The 15543-nt window shown below is 38.5% G+C and overlaps 1 protein-coding gene across 1 annotated transcript in view; it reads right to left on the minus strand.

The window, feature by feature from the left end:
• Window positions 1-15543, minus strand: part of Ift80 (intraflagellar transport 80) — a 98625-nt gene that overhangs the window by 80475 nt on the left and 2607 nt on the right. The window contains exon 2 of the mRNA XM_051198802.1: window positions 3190-3273. Within this exon, the coding sequence (XP_051054759.1) occupies window positions 3190-3228 (39 nt within the window). The 5' untranslated portion in view covers window positions 3229-3273. The remainder of the gene's footprint in view (window positions 1-3189; window positions 3274-15543) is intronic.

The raw sequence follows: 15543 nt of genomic DNA on the forward strand, positions 1-15543 counted from the left end.
ATAGAAATCAGGCAGTAGTGATACTCACCTTTAATCCCAGAAGCTAGGAGGTGTCAGAAAATTTGGATTATTGGAGTGGTGAGATCGTTCCCTGGGTAATTCTGAGTTCAATTCTTTTTTTTAGATTTATTTATTTATTATGTATACAGTGTTCTGTCTGCATGTATCCCTGCAGGCCAGAAGAGGGCACCAGATCTCATTACAGATAGTTATGAGCCATCATATGGTTGCTGGGAATTGAACTCAGGACCTCTGGAAGAGCAGCCAGTGCTTTTAACCTCTGAGCCATCTCTCCAGACCCTGAGTTTGATTCTTGGGGCCAACATAGTGGAAGGAGAAAAATGACTCCTGGGAACTCTTGCCTTTATATAAGCACCGTGGCTGTACACACACACACACACACACACACACACACACAAAACTCCTGGGAACTCTTGCCTTTATATAAGCACAGTGGCAGTACACACACACACACACACACACACACACACACACAACAAATAACCCAGAGACTGATATTAGGGTTCAAACTTCAAGCTGAAGGTCAGAAAAGCAAAGCAGCTGACCACTAGCTCTCACTCTAAATTGGAATAAAAGGTGATCCTGGCTCCTCCAAATTTCAGACTGTAACCTCTCCTCAATGTGGCTGGAGAATAAGTCGCTGATACTGACTACTGAAGACCCTGCTCCTGTCTTTTATACCCCTCTAGTGCTGGGATTAAAGATTCCCAGGTGCTGAGGTCATCTTTGTGTGAACTATATCCCTTTAGGACTGGATCAATCTTGTGTAGATCTGGGTGGCCTTGAACTCACAGGGATCTATCTACCTCTTAATCCTGAGTCCTGGGATTAAATCTCACCACTCCAACAATCCAAATTTTCTGACACTGAAGTCAAAAATAATTCAGTTACAATTTACTGAATCTACAAGATGCATAGGAATAAATGAAATACAATTCCCCAAATTCTTCAGTTTTTAGTCTCTGATTTGTGCAAGTGAGTGAAAGAATAAGTTAAAATCCCATATCTGCTTTCAGGACAGCCTGGTTATCCTCACAACATTGTGTAACTGGATAAAGTATCTCTACTTGTCACTTATATAGATGCTTCCTCTTGTTTATCTCTCTTATTTATAGATCACCAGCATCCTGGTTAGGCTGCCTGTTCTCTTATAGTTCTTATACAATCTTCTCACCTTTTTGTTTTCAGCAACTTTTTTTTTTTTTACCTTATGTGAACAAACTTTTTCCAAGGAAACAGAAAGAGACTGAATCATAATCAGTATGATGTGTCCAAGATTTTTTTAATTAATTCAAATATGATGGATTAAGCAAAAAGAAAAGAAAAAAGACAATATAAAATGTTAAGCAACATCATAGGAAAGCAGTACTGTACTATTCTGAACCAAAGGAAAGAACCACTACTAAAACACTCAGTACGACTGCTGCCACCTCTCTCTCTCTCTTTTTTTAAGGATTTACCTGATTTTTATTTGTGCATGAGTATGTGTGTCACAAGTGTTTATAGGTGTACCCAGAGGCCACCAGATCCCCTGAAGTTAGAGTTACAGGTAAGTCAACCAAAGCAAACCAAACTTGGGTCTTCTGGAAGTATAGCATATGTTCCTAAGTACTGAGACAATTCTCTAGCCCCTGACACTATGTCTAAAACCGAGACAGGTAGCTTACAACTCAGAACAAAACAACAGCAGTTTATATAAGGTTATATAATGTGCATATATAGGGTTAACTAAGAGTAGAAATGCAAGGACTGTTAGGTGAGGAAAATCTAAATAGGGAGTTACTCCTCAGCTTAAAAAGGTAAACACCAGACACTAATAGTGGTATGAATTCCTGAGAGAACCCTTTGAAAAGATAGAAAACTGATATAAAAGAAGTAAAACTATATCTTTACTAAGAGTTAAATAAATAAATAGCAAAAACAAGTGAAGTAGATGTTTCAATCAGTATTTCCCTATTTCTGATGAAGGACCAGATTTTCTTTGTTTCACATCTATGATATATTGACATCTGGTAATATAAACTAAAAATGGGGGCTGGGCCGAGAGGTAGGTGCACTCCTGTAATCCCAGCACTCAGGAAGCAAAGGCAGGTGGATCTCTGTGAGTTTGAGGCCAGCCTGGACTACAGAGCAAGTTCCAGGACAGCTAAGTTGTTACACAGAGAAACCCTGTCTTGAAAAGCCAAAATTTAAAGTGAGGGAGGTGGCTTAGAATATAGTTCCATGGTAGAATATGAGTTGAATATGCTCATGGTAGGCTTGGGTTCAATCCCCATCAACAAAATAGGCAAGCAAGCAAACAAACAAACCTCAAATAATCACTTAAACATGATCTCTGAATGCTCCCAGATAATAAATTTAAACAGTATGCTCACCCCAAATTAAGTTACTTATTCCCTCACAGACCTGCAATAGAGTCCACAGGAAACACCTTGAGAACTAATTGAAATGAAAAGAGTGAGAAGAGGGGCCAATTGTACCTTTGTAAACCCCACTGAAGGATCTCTCTGACAAAATATAAGAATTATATATCTAAGAAAAGATTAATAACTGCCACCTTCCTTTGTAAAGTAATAAAGGACTTACTGTTCAGATCTCCCTAATTTGTCTTCTACTTTCTCAGGAATACAAATAAATAAAACAAGACTGAATGAGCACATATGTGTGAGATCACATTAGCAGATTATTCAGACTTCTTGTTGTTTGCTTTTATTTTTCCAGACAGAATTTCTCAATGTAGCCCTGCCTCTCCTGGAACTCACTTTGTAGACCAGACTGGCCTCCAACTCAGAGATCCACCTGCCTCTGTTTCCAAAGTGCTGGGCTTAAAGGTATGCAACACTACTGGCTGGCTAATTAATACAGATTTTGTTAAAGACTCTTTTTAAGATTCTAGTAGATTAAACAAAGGATTCTTTTTAAATCTTTAGGAAGTAGAGTAATAAAAATGTCAGTAAATATTTGAAAGTAAGACTTTGGGCTCATAGTATATTTTGGGGAACTACCACAACTTGGGTCTTAAATGTTTTGAGAACAATTTGTCTATAAAATAACATTCAAAAAATGAAAAGTAACCATTAAGTAGACGTTAAAAAAAAAAAGCAGAAGAAAACCTATGATAGTATCATAACAAGTTGAATGTAGTAAGGTTTACCATATTAAAAGGATATGCTTTGGTTCTTTTAAGAGAGATATCTTCAGCCTCATGTCTCCGGTTCCAGAAAGATTTTAAATACCGCTTGATTGTAATCACTGCAAATATTAAAAGAAAACATATAGCAGCATTAGCAATCAGGTGCATGCACACACACACACACACACACACACACACACATACATATATTTACAATCAGGTGCATACACATACACACACACACACACACACACACACACACACAGCAAATTGTGCACACACAAACATCCTTTGCATCCCAAGGAACACAACAGCACCTTCAATTTCTCTAATTTAAATACGTGGGAAGAGGAGGGAAACTAGTGGGTATGACAATAAGGCCAAGAATTGATGACGACCTTCAGTTGAGCACACAGGATTCTCTATAATATGCAACAGGCCTACTATTCTAGAACACCACTAAATCAATCTGTCTGAGACTGGAGAGACGGCTCAGCAGCTGAGAGTATGTATCGCTCTTGCAGGGGACCCAAGTTCAGTTCCTAGCACCTTGTGTTGGTGGCTCACAACCAACCCCCTGTTACTCTAGGCTCCAGAAGTTCCTATCACCTCTGAGGGCATTTGTACTAATATTCACATACACCCACAAGTATACATAATACAAACTAAAAGAGAAATCACAATGAATAAGGAATTACCAGGACCAGCAAGATGGCTCAGTGGGAACAGGTGCCTATTGCCAAGAATGACAACCTGAGTTCAATGCCCAGGACCTATGGCAGAAGGAGAGAACCAACTTCTACAAGTTGTCCTCCAGCCTCCACATGTATGCCATGGGACATGGCATAAATGTACACATACAATAAATAAATGAATTATTAAAAAAATAATTTCCAAATTATGACCCAATTGGGTTTAACCGACATCTATAGAACATTCCATCCAAACACAAAAGAATATACCTTCTTCTCAGCTCTACACGGAACTTTCTCTAAAATTGACCACATACTCACTAACATAGCAAACCTCAACAGATATTAAAAAAAAAAAAAATGGAATAACAGCCTGTATCTTATCAGACCATGCTTTAAAGTTAGAATACAACAACAACACAAATTACAGAAACCCTACAAACTCATGGAAACTAAACAATGCACAACTGCACCATTCCTGGGTCAAGGAAGAAATAAGAAAGAAATTAAAGACTTCCTAGAAATCAATGAGAATGAAGACACAACATACCCAAACTTATGGGACATTTTGAAAGCAGTACTAAGAGGAAAGTTCATAGCACTAAGTGCCCACATGAAGAAGCTGGAAGATAATCAAATTAGGGAATTAACAACACAACTGAAAGCTCTAAAACAAAAAGCAGCAAACTCACCCCAAAGGAAAAGTCACCAGGAAATAATCAAATTGAGGGCTGAAACCAATAAAGTAGAAATTAGGAAAAACAATGCAAAGAATCAATGTAACAAAGAGTTGGTACTTCGAGAAAAATCAACAAGATAGACAAACCTTTATCCAAACTAACCAAAAAGCAGAGAGAGAACATGCAAATTAACAAAATCAGAAATGAAAAGGGGGCATAACAACAGACACTGAGGAAATTCAGAGAATCTTCAGGTCATACTTTGAAAACCTGTATTTCACAAAATTTGAAAATTTAAAGGAAATGGACAAATTTCTGAACAGATGTTACTTACAAAAATTAAATCAAGAACAGATGAGCAATTTAAACAGACCTATAACCCCTAATGAAATAGAAGCAGTCATCAAAAGTCTATCAACCAAAAAACACTCAGGGTCAGATGGCTTCAATGCAGAATTCTACCAGTAATTCAAAGAAGAGCTAATACCAATACACCTCAAATTGTTCCACACAATAGAAGCAGAAGGGTCATTGCCAAACTCTTTCTATGAAATTACAATTACCTTAGTACCCAAAACACACAAAGACACAACAAAAAAGAGAACTACAGACCAATTTCTGTCATGAACATTGATGCAAAAATATTCAATAAAATACTGGTAAATTGAATCCAAGGACATATCATAGAAATCATCCATCTTGACCAAGTGGACTTCATCCCAGGGATGCAGGGATGGTTCAATATATGAAAATCTGTCAATGTAATCCATGATATAAACAAGCTGAAAAAGAAAACCATATTATTATCTCACTAGATGCTGAAAAAGACTTTGACAAAATCCAACACCCCTTCATGATAAAGTCTTAGAGAGATCAGGGATAACAGGAATATACCTAAACATAATAAAAGCAATATACAGTAAACCAACAGCCAACATCAAACTAAATGGAGAAAAATTTAAGGCGATTCCTCTAAAATCAGGAACAAGACAAGGCTATCCACTCTCTCCATATCTCTTCAATATTGTACTTGAAGTTCTAGCTAGAGCAATAAGAAGACAAAAGGAGATCAAGGGGATACAATTTGGAAAGAAGTCAAACTCTCACTATTTGCAGATGATATGATAGTTTATATAAGTGACTGGAAAAACTCTACCAGGGAATTCCTACAGCTAATAAACACCTTCAGCAAAGTGGCAGAATACAAAATTAACTAAAAAGAAAATCAGTAACCCTAGTATATACAGACAAAAAAGAGGCTGAGAAAGAAATCAGAGAAAGATCACCCTTTATAATAGCCACAAACAGCACAAAATATCTTGGGATAACAGTAACCAAACAAGTGAAATACCTATATAATAAGAACTATGAGTCTTTAAAGAAAGAAATTAAAGAAGACATCAGAAAATGGAAAGATCTCCCATGCTCTTGGATAGGATCAACATAGTAAAAATGGCAATTTTGCCAAAAGCAATCTACAAATTCAATGCAATCCCCATCAAAATCCCAACACATTCTTCACAGACTTTGAAAGGACAATACTAAACTTTATATGGAAAAACAAAAGACCCACCAGAATAGCCAAAACAACCTTGTACAATAAAGGAACAAGATGAGAGCAAGAAAAGAGACACATCAATAGAGGGAGCCATTATAGGTTTAAAGAGAAATCTGGCACTAGGGAAATGTCCAGAGATCTACAAGGATGACCCCAAATAACAATCTGAGCAATAGAGGAGAAGCTACCTTAAATGCCCTTCCCTGATAGTGAGATTGATGATTACCTTACATGCCATCCTAGAGCTTTCATCTAGTAGCTGACGGAAACAGAAGCAGACACCCGCAGCTAAGCACTGAGCCAAACCTGGAATCCAGTTGCAAAGAGGGAAAAGTGATGAACAAGGGGGTCAAGACCAGGCTACAGAAACCCACAGAGACAGCTGACCTGACCTGAACAAGGGGGAGTCATGGACCCCAGACTGATAGCTGGGAAACCAGCATAGGACCAACTCAGGCCCCCTGAATGTGGGTCTCAGTTAGAAGGCTTGGGCAGTCTATGGGACCTCTAACAGTGAACCCAGGATGTATCCCTGGTGCAGGAAAGGACTTCGGGAGCACATTCCCCATGGAGGGACACTCCCTTAGCCTAGAGACAGGAGGGAGGGCCAAATGACTTGACAGATGTTGATGATTCCTCCTGGAAGGCCTCCCCTCCCCGTCCCTGGGGAGTTGATAGGGAATGGGATGGGGTGGGGTGGGGGAATGGGAGGGAGGGAAGTGGGATCAATAGGTAAAAAAATAATAAAATAAAAAATATTAAAAAAAAAAATTTAATTTCCAAAGGCTGTCCTGAGACCAAATCAAAAAATTTGGCAAACCAGGAAACCCTCAATCACATCTCAATTTTGATTCCATCTAATGAATATATCAGTTAAATTCTAAGACTTAAACTACATTTTCAAGTGCCTTGAGTCTGTAATCTACATGTATTATCCACCATGTAGCTCAGTCTGGGGCTTACAATCTATGGTGAAAGGAAAAAAAAAAAATGCCTAATGGCTACACCTAACACTGAGAACAACTGATTTACTTAAGAACAAAGTGATAAATCATTTTAGAAGCGATGCAAGATGGGTATGGGGGTGCTACTACTTGGAAGAATGAGGCAGGAAGGCTGCTTAAACCCATGAATGAGGCCAACATGGGCAGTATAATGAAACGCCACCTCAAAAAAATTTTTAAGTTGAGCAAAATACAGCATGTAGCTGGGCACTGTGGTATACACCTTCAATCCCAGTACTTAGGAGGCAGAGGCAGGTGGGAACTCTGAGTTTGGTAAGGCCATCCTGGTTTACACAGTGAGTTCCAGGACAACCAGAGCTATATAATAAGAAAGTATCAGTCCAAAACAAAACAAAAACAAGAGTGCAATTATTAAATGAAATTTTAAAAAACAACATAATAAACACACTCAAATAAATCCATCATCAGTGGATCAACATAAGTTGTCTGAGTCCAATTTAAACTTTTGAGCAGTATCATTAAACAATATAGAAAGCAAAAATCAAGTGAGAATGTAATTGGAAGGGGTGAAAATCTCTTTATCAGGTCTATACAGGGAACTACATCAAAAAAGGTATTGACTAGAGATTTAAAACAATAACAACAAAATCACTGGGGCTCACTGAGATCATTTCTCATCCTCCTGAATTCAGGAAGTCTTCTGGACAGGCAAGGTAGGTGTAAAGCACTCTTCACTTCTCTTTTTGGGTAATTCTCTTAAACTTTAAAACTATATGTGGCAATAGACAGAAATAGATATGATTTACTTCAGGCACACTTCATAGGTTCATTTTTAGTACTAAGTGTCATTATATATTGTTTATGATTTTCAGAGATCAAATATCAAAGCAGCCACACTAGTTAGTTATAGGAGCTAGGAGGTGGTGGCACACACCTTTAATACCAAGACTCAGGATTAAGAAGTAGAAGGATCTCTAAGTCCAAGACCACCCTGGGTTATCAAAGAGTAAATCAAAGCTCTTTAATCCTAGGATTTGAGAGGTATAAAGGGTAGAGGTATTCAGTCTAAGAATTAGTCTCTAGCCACACTGATGAGAGCATAGCAGTCTGAGTGAATCTGAGGAGCAGTGAAGTTGTGAGCAGTCTGACGATCACCCTTTTGGTCTAATCTGAGATAGAGGTAAGAGTTAGTGGCTGGCTTCTTTGCTTTTGTGATCTTCAGCTTGAAACTTGAACCCCAATATCAGTCTATGGGTCTTTTATTTTATTTTATTTTTAAGCAACAACTATGGCATTCTCTAGCTCTCTCAAAACTTCCTCCCTTCCATCAGACCCTTCCAACTAGAATTAATCCTGAACATGCCAAGAGAAAAACCACTGACCCAAATCATCATGGCCACATTAATCAAAGCAAGCAATTAATTAAAGCAAGCTTTTTTTATTCATGTACATGGATTATCTTCCCTAAGGCAGGGTTCAAGAGATAATCATTGGACATAGGGAAGAGCTTTTATAGCTCAGGGATAGGGGGTTTCTAAATGGGGGTTTGGTGGGAAAAAATAGGCGGAGTTACAGAAGCAGAACATAACAAGGTCATCATAACAAAGTGGTCATAACAATTGTTGTTTTTCTTTCAATGTAGTGGCCACACCTGAATCTACTGATATTTTAACTACCATCTGCACCCCCATAGCCCTACAGTCAGCACCTTGCTGCTCAGACTGTAGCCTGGTAGGATTCCTGCTGGCAGTGGCTTGGCTGAGACCACCAAATGTAGGTTTTAACTACATCTCTATTGTTCTGTGTACCAATAAAGACTCAGGAGTTGGATGTTGGGGTGAAAACCTGCTAGAACAGAAGAAAAGCTGAGAAGCAACCAGCTGACTTCCCTTTTTGGCCAGAGACCCAAAAAGAATAGCATCTCTCCACCTTTCCCAAACAAAAGTGACCTCAAATCTCTAAGTCCCTCCCTACTCCTTCCTGTGCATCTCTCTGTCCATATTCCTGGGTCCTCCATATTGTTTATGGCTAGTTCTTGTCAACTATTTGCTGGCTCTGCCCCTGATCCAAGGTTAATGTTATTGACACAGTCTTGGGAGTTTCACAGTGCAGTCTAACATCCCACAACAAACACACTTTTAAAACAAAGGCAGGGTTGCAAGATAGTCATTACAACTTTTTGAACATAGACATGGCTGTCATTACCTGAACAGGCAGTAAGAACCATTTGTAATTAAGGTTACAGACGGGGCATAGTCTGATCCTTGAGAAACAGATTTAATCATAAGCAAATGAGCTTAGTTTGTCCTTATTATAAGATGGCTTTTAAACCTAAGATGGAGGCAGGCTGGTTCATCATTAGGAGACAGAAAAGAGAGAATAACACTTTATTAAGACCTGATTCTTCACATTAATTCAAATTAAAGTAAGTACAAACAAATTACAGAATCCTTGCTGCTTCTGGAATTGACAAACCATGGATAAGATATTGGCATATTACACCACTACAATCAGAATCCCAAAAGATATTTGAAATGATGAAATGCAATTACATCCATAATAATTAGGATACTTCTTCACCAGAAGAAATCAAAATTAACCTTTACACAGTAAAAGCAGTATGTTTTTGCTAATGGTTCACCAGCCATTCAGAAATCTGGTGCCAAAGAGTTAGAGGAGAGTGACAACATAATGCAGGGAACATTCTCCCTGGCTCAGAACGATTTTTCCTACATATCCCATTTAGCTGAAATCATCTATATGAAACACATGCACATTTTGATACGGTACTGAATAAGAAAATATAAGAAATTAATATTAGTGCATAGCCTATTTGAAGACGTGCACAACAGCCTGAATGCTACATTGAGGTATTTTTAACTGCCCACGTATGATAGTTAATTCTAATAGTCAGCTTGGCTGGAATAAGGAACACCTAGAGCAGTAATAAGGCCCTCCTAAGGATGTCTGCGAGGATGTCTCATTAGGTTTAGCTGAGGAAGTCCTACCTTGAACATAGGCTGTGGCACCTTGTGGCTTGGAATCCAGATTGGTTGGTTAGGAAGGAAGGAAGGAAGGAAGAGAAAAAAGTTGGAGAAAGCCAAATGAATATTACACTCCCCTTTCTGTTTCCTGGCCAGTGGTACAACAAAGCTGCTTTGTCAACTTCTCTTCCCAATCATGATGGAATGCATTCCTTTAATATGTGAAGGATCTGACCAAACATTGGTATCTGAGTAGTGGGGTAGGGAGGCGATAGAGAATTTCTAGAACACAATGTTAAACACGAAACAGAACTCCCAATCCAGTCACTTCACGACAGCATCATAGTAGAAAGCCACCATCGTCCCTGCCTCTGTTGCAGGCCAGCCAGACCTTATCATTTTGCCCCTGATCTTACCCCTTCAGAGCCTTCTAAACACACCAGTCACAATGCTTTGCAGGTTACCTCAAAATACAAAAGCAGGAGTGACAGGACTAGCAGGCAGTCAGGAAGGGAACAGGGTCTTGGAAAGTCAAGTTTCCATTTTCTTCTAGAGGAATTAAGGATTGAATACAGGGTGTATGACTGAAGACATGATATGATCTGACCTACAATGTTTTTTCATTGGGGGGGGTGTTTTTTTTCTGTTTGTTTGTTTGGTTGATTTTTGGTTTTTGTTTTGGTTTGGTTTTTTGAGACAGGGTTTCTCTGTGTAATAGTCCAAGCTGTCCTGGAACTAGCTCTATAGATGAGGATGGCCTTGAATTCACAGAGATCCGATTGCCCCTGCCTCCCAGAGTGTTGGGATTAAAGGCATGGGCTACCATAGCCCTGCTATAATGTTTTGTTTTGTTTTGTTTAAATTTATTTGCTTCATACTCTAGGTGAGTTTATCTGAACTGAGTTCTATAAAGGTGACTATGGATGGTATGTAAAAAATAATGGGAGCAGGGGAGATGAATAGGACTGGGAGCCAGAAAACAGATAGAATTTCAAAAACCCAAAAGGAAAAGCATGTATTTAACCTGGAAAGTTCTCCTAATAGTGTCCAGGCCCTTGCTGATCCCATTGATGGTTAATATTATATGTCAACTTGGCTAGACAGCAGTGTTTTTCTTTTTTTTTTTTTTTTTAACAAACACTAATCTAAATGTTGGAAAGATACTTTTAACAAGTCATAGCATTTATCATCACCTTTTAAAACGTTAAACATGTTCTTTTGCATATGTGACTGAGCTTAATCCAATCAGTTGAAGAAGAGTAAGAACAGAAGGGTTTGACTCTAGATGATAACACAAACAGCTTCCCTTCTTTGGACTCAGATGTGCAACATAAACGCTTACTTCAACCTCCAACCTCCTAGACATTGTCCTATGGATTTTAGACCAGCTTCCACAACCACAACTGGTAGTTAGGTGGGTAGATAAGGTGTGTGTGTGTGTGTGTGTGTGTGTGTGTGTGTGTGTGTGTGTGGTTATTGTTGTTGTTGTTGTTATTGTTGCTGCAAAAGTAGATAGTATGTAAGTGAAAGGAAATAGGATAGTAGCTATAAAAGGCCTTAGTTAAGATAGTATTCAGTATGCTTGGAGGCAAAAAGCAACACAAAAATCACTAGACAGGGATAGATTGGTAAGATATAGAAATAGGGTGAATATGACAGCATGCTCTCCTTTAACATCATTTAATCATGGATATTGAAGATAGATGTTATCAAGTGTGAAATGACCTCCCCCACAAATACATACAGAGACTCATGTGTCTGAATACCTGGTTCCCAGTTTGTGACACTGGGAGCATAAGGAAACCTTAAGTAGGGCCTCGGTGGAGGACAAAGGATTATAGTCTGGCCCTGTTCCTGGCCCAGCTTTACTTCTCCTTGCTCATGCCACCATGGACTGAACCAGTTCTCTGTTGTGATGGCTGCCATGATGGCCACTTAACAGACCACAGCCTCTGAACTACTAGCCAAGAGAAATTTCTTCCCCCTCAAGTGGCTTCTCTCAGATATTTGTTCACAGCAATGAGAAACTCTAATTAATATGAGATACTTATATTTTTTTAGATGTATATATGTTATTTATATGAATGCTTTGTTTATATACATTTATGTGCACAATGTGTGTGTGTGGTGCCCATGGAAGTAAGAAGGCAGCATCAGATCCCTGAAACTGGAATTACAGACAGTTATGAACCACCATGTGAATGCTGGGAACTGAACTGGGTCCTCCACAAGAGCAACAAGCACTCTTACCAAGTGCCCTCTCACTTCAGGGAGCACATTCCCCAAGAAGGGAAACTCCCTTAGCCTGGAGACACGAGAGAGGGCCTATACCCTACCCCAAATTACTTGACAGATTTTGATGATCCCTCCTGGAAGGCTTCACCCTCCCTGTGGAGTAGGTGGGGAATGGGACAGGGAGAGGGGGAATGGGAGGATGGGAGGGAGAGGGAACTGGGATCGAAATGTAAAATAAGAAACAAAAAAAACAAAAAAAAAAGGCCATCTCTCCAGGGCCAGGTATTTCTATTTTTAAAAAGACTTACAGTTCGCTGCATACACATGGTAAATGGGCAATGAAAAGCATAAAGTAATGCCTAGCCTCAAATACAAATAAATGACAAGATAAGTTTTTGGTCTGTTTTTGTTTCTTTTGTTTTGAAACAGGGTCTCACTATGTAGACAAGGCTGTCCTGAAACACACTATGTAGACAAGGCTGACCTCAAACTCACATATTTCTACCTATCTCTGCCTCCTAAGTGCTAGGATCAAAAGTGTATGACACCATGCTCAACAAAGATAGCATTTTCTATTATCCAGGTAGACAAATGAACATGCCCAGAATCCAGGGCTGAAATAGAGATAAATAATTTTATATTTGTCAAAGAGCAGGTAAATGTCCTGTTTGGGAAATTCCCTACTTTGATATATAGTTATAGACATATGTTCATTACAAAATCCTGTATGGTACAAGTTGAACATCCTTAATCCAAAAATCTAAAATCCAAAAAGCTCCAAAATCCAAGTGTTAACATAATACAAGTAGAAACGTTCATACCTGCTTTCATGTGACAAATCAGTGAGAACAAGGAATCATGGAAATTATTGTGGAATTTCTTTAGCCTGTGTTATGAAGTATAAAAATAATATCAGTTTGTGCTCAGACTAATCTAAAAATATATAGTACATAGTGAGTGAGGCTGTGGGATGGCTCAGTGGGTAAAGTGACTATGGTGCAAGCATGAGACTTGTGTTTGGATCTCTAGCACCCATGGAAAAAGCTAGCATGTCTGTAACACTAGCACAGGGCATACAGATCTATAGATATCCAGAATTGCCAGCAGTGCTAGCCAATTGGTAAGCTCTGAGTTCAGTGAAAAACACTGTCTTAAGAACTAAGGTGGCAAATGATAGAGATGGACACCTGGTATCTACCTCCAGCCTCCATGTGCATGCACGTGTGCACCATAGCACATGCCTACACCATAGCACATGCCTACACACATAACAAAATTTTTGTAAAATATAATTCAACCCCTTTTGTACAAATGAAAATAAATTTGGTGGGTACTAAAACACTTCTCTGGGGAGATATACATTTAATGATGGAGACTAGGAAGAACCCAAGGAGAAGTGATGTTTATTCCCACCCCTTTTTGGTACTAAGCAAGTGCTTTGCTATTGCACTGTGCCCTAGCCCTACATATTGTTTGAAGTTTTGTTGTTGTTGTTGTTTGGTTGGTTTTGTTTTGTTTTTCGAAACAGGGTTTCTCTGTAGCTTTGGAACCTGTCCTGGAACTCGCTCTGTAGACCTTTTATTAACAATAACTTTGCCCAATATTCTCCAACTATGCATTATTAAATACATTTGCTTATTACCCTATATCTAGATGATTTAAATTTTATGATTACATATTTTTAAAGATTTGCTCTTAAATATAATTTCAGACTTTTAAAAATCTTTTTATAAGGTAAACACAACATACATTATTATAATTATGACAACACTCAACCAGGCTCTTAAAGAATTGTAAATGAAAATTTAAATTCTAATTCTAATTTTCTCTTTGAATTCTTATTTCTTTCTATAGCGTAAAAACTTTTCTTCCCTTTTTAACATAGGATCTTTTATATAGCTTGGACTAGCTTTAATACTAAGATCCTCCTGCCTGAGCCTACCAAAGCTGTAATTATAGACAGGTGCTCTCATTCTGGGGGAGGGAAGGGAAAGGCCTCTTCAGACTGTCTGGTGTTGCAAATAAGGACTGTTGGTAGATCATTTTAGACTAGGAAAGAGAGAAGTAGCCATACTTCCTAGATTGGATATGACTGCAATCTGGTCTTTTTTAAATGGACTTCTCTTTAGAATTAGATTATGTTAATTCCAGGAGGAGTGTCAGGAGTATTGGCAACAATTAGCCACATGCCTTTACTTCTTGTACTCCTAATACCGTCTTGAAAATTACATTAATGAGGCTGGGAAATGGCTCAATTGACAAAGCACCAGATATCTACCTCTAGTCTGTACAAGCACACACGAGCACAGCACACAAACACCACATACACATAAAAAATAATTACATGCATTCTGAATGTCTTTCTTTTGTTTAGTTGTTGTTTTGTTTTTTGTTGGTGGTGATGTTTTTGTTTGGTTTTTGAGACAGGGTCTCACTGTGTAGCTCTGGCTGTCCTGGAACTCATTAGGGAGACCCAACTGGCCTTGAACTCAAAGAAATCCATCCACCAGCTTCTGCCTCCTGAGTGCTAAAATTTAAGGTCTAGACAAACTTTTGTTTTGTTTTTTGAGACAGAATCTCAAAGTAATCCAGGCTAGCCTTAAAATAACTGTGTAAATTAATCTGGAATTTATATATTCCTGTCTTTCTACCTGAATGCTAGCATTACAGGAGTATGCCATCCATAATGGGTTGTTTTGCTGTTAGTGTTGTCTTGTTTTATTTCATGTGCATTGGTGTTTTTACCTGCATGTTTGTGTATATAAGGGTGTTGGATACCCTGGAACTGGAGTTACAGATAGTTGTGAGCTGCCATGTGGGTACTAGGAATTGAACCTCAGTTCTCTGGAAGAGCAGCTCTTAACCACTAAGCCATCTCCCCAGCCCCCCATTAGGGGTTCTATTCAGTGCTGAGAATCAAAGTCAGGGCCTCTTAAGCACTTTACCAACTAAGCCTACATTCCCAATCCCTGAAAGTCTTATTTCATCATGTTCATAATCAGACTTATGCCTACTCTGTAGCTACAAAGAACATGTTGTAGCTTTTCTTCATTATGTAACTTAATTTTGGCTGTTATGAAAATGTTTCACGAATTATGATGCTTGACTCTATCTAATCCGAGAACTAAGGAGGTGAAGGAAAGAAAATTAGAAATTCAAAGTCAGCCTTGGCTACATAGTGAATTCAAGGCCAGCCTGAGCTATATGAGACCCTGTTTCAAAAAAAAGTAAAAAGGAAGAAAAACATCTGAGATGGCATGGTTAAGTTCAATTAA

Source organism: Phodopus roborovskii, unplaced genomic scaffold (assembly GCF_943737965.1).
Source record: "Phodopus roborovskii unplaced genomic scaffold, PHOROB, whole genome shotgun sequence".
Classification (NCBI taxonomy): Eukaryota; Metazoa; Chordata; class Mammalia; order Rodentia; family Cricetidae; genus Phodopus; species Phodopus roborovskii.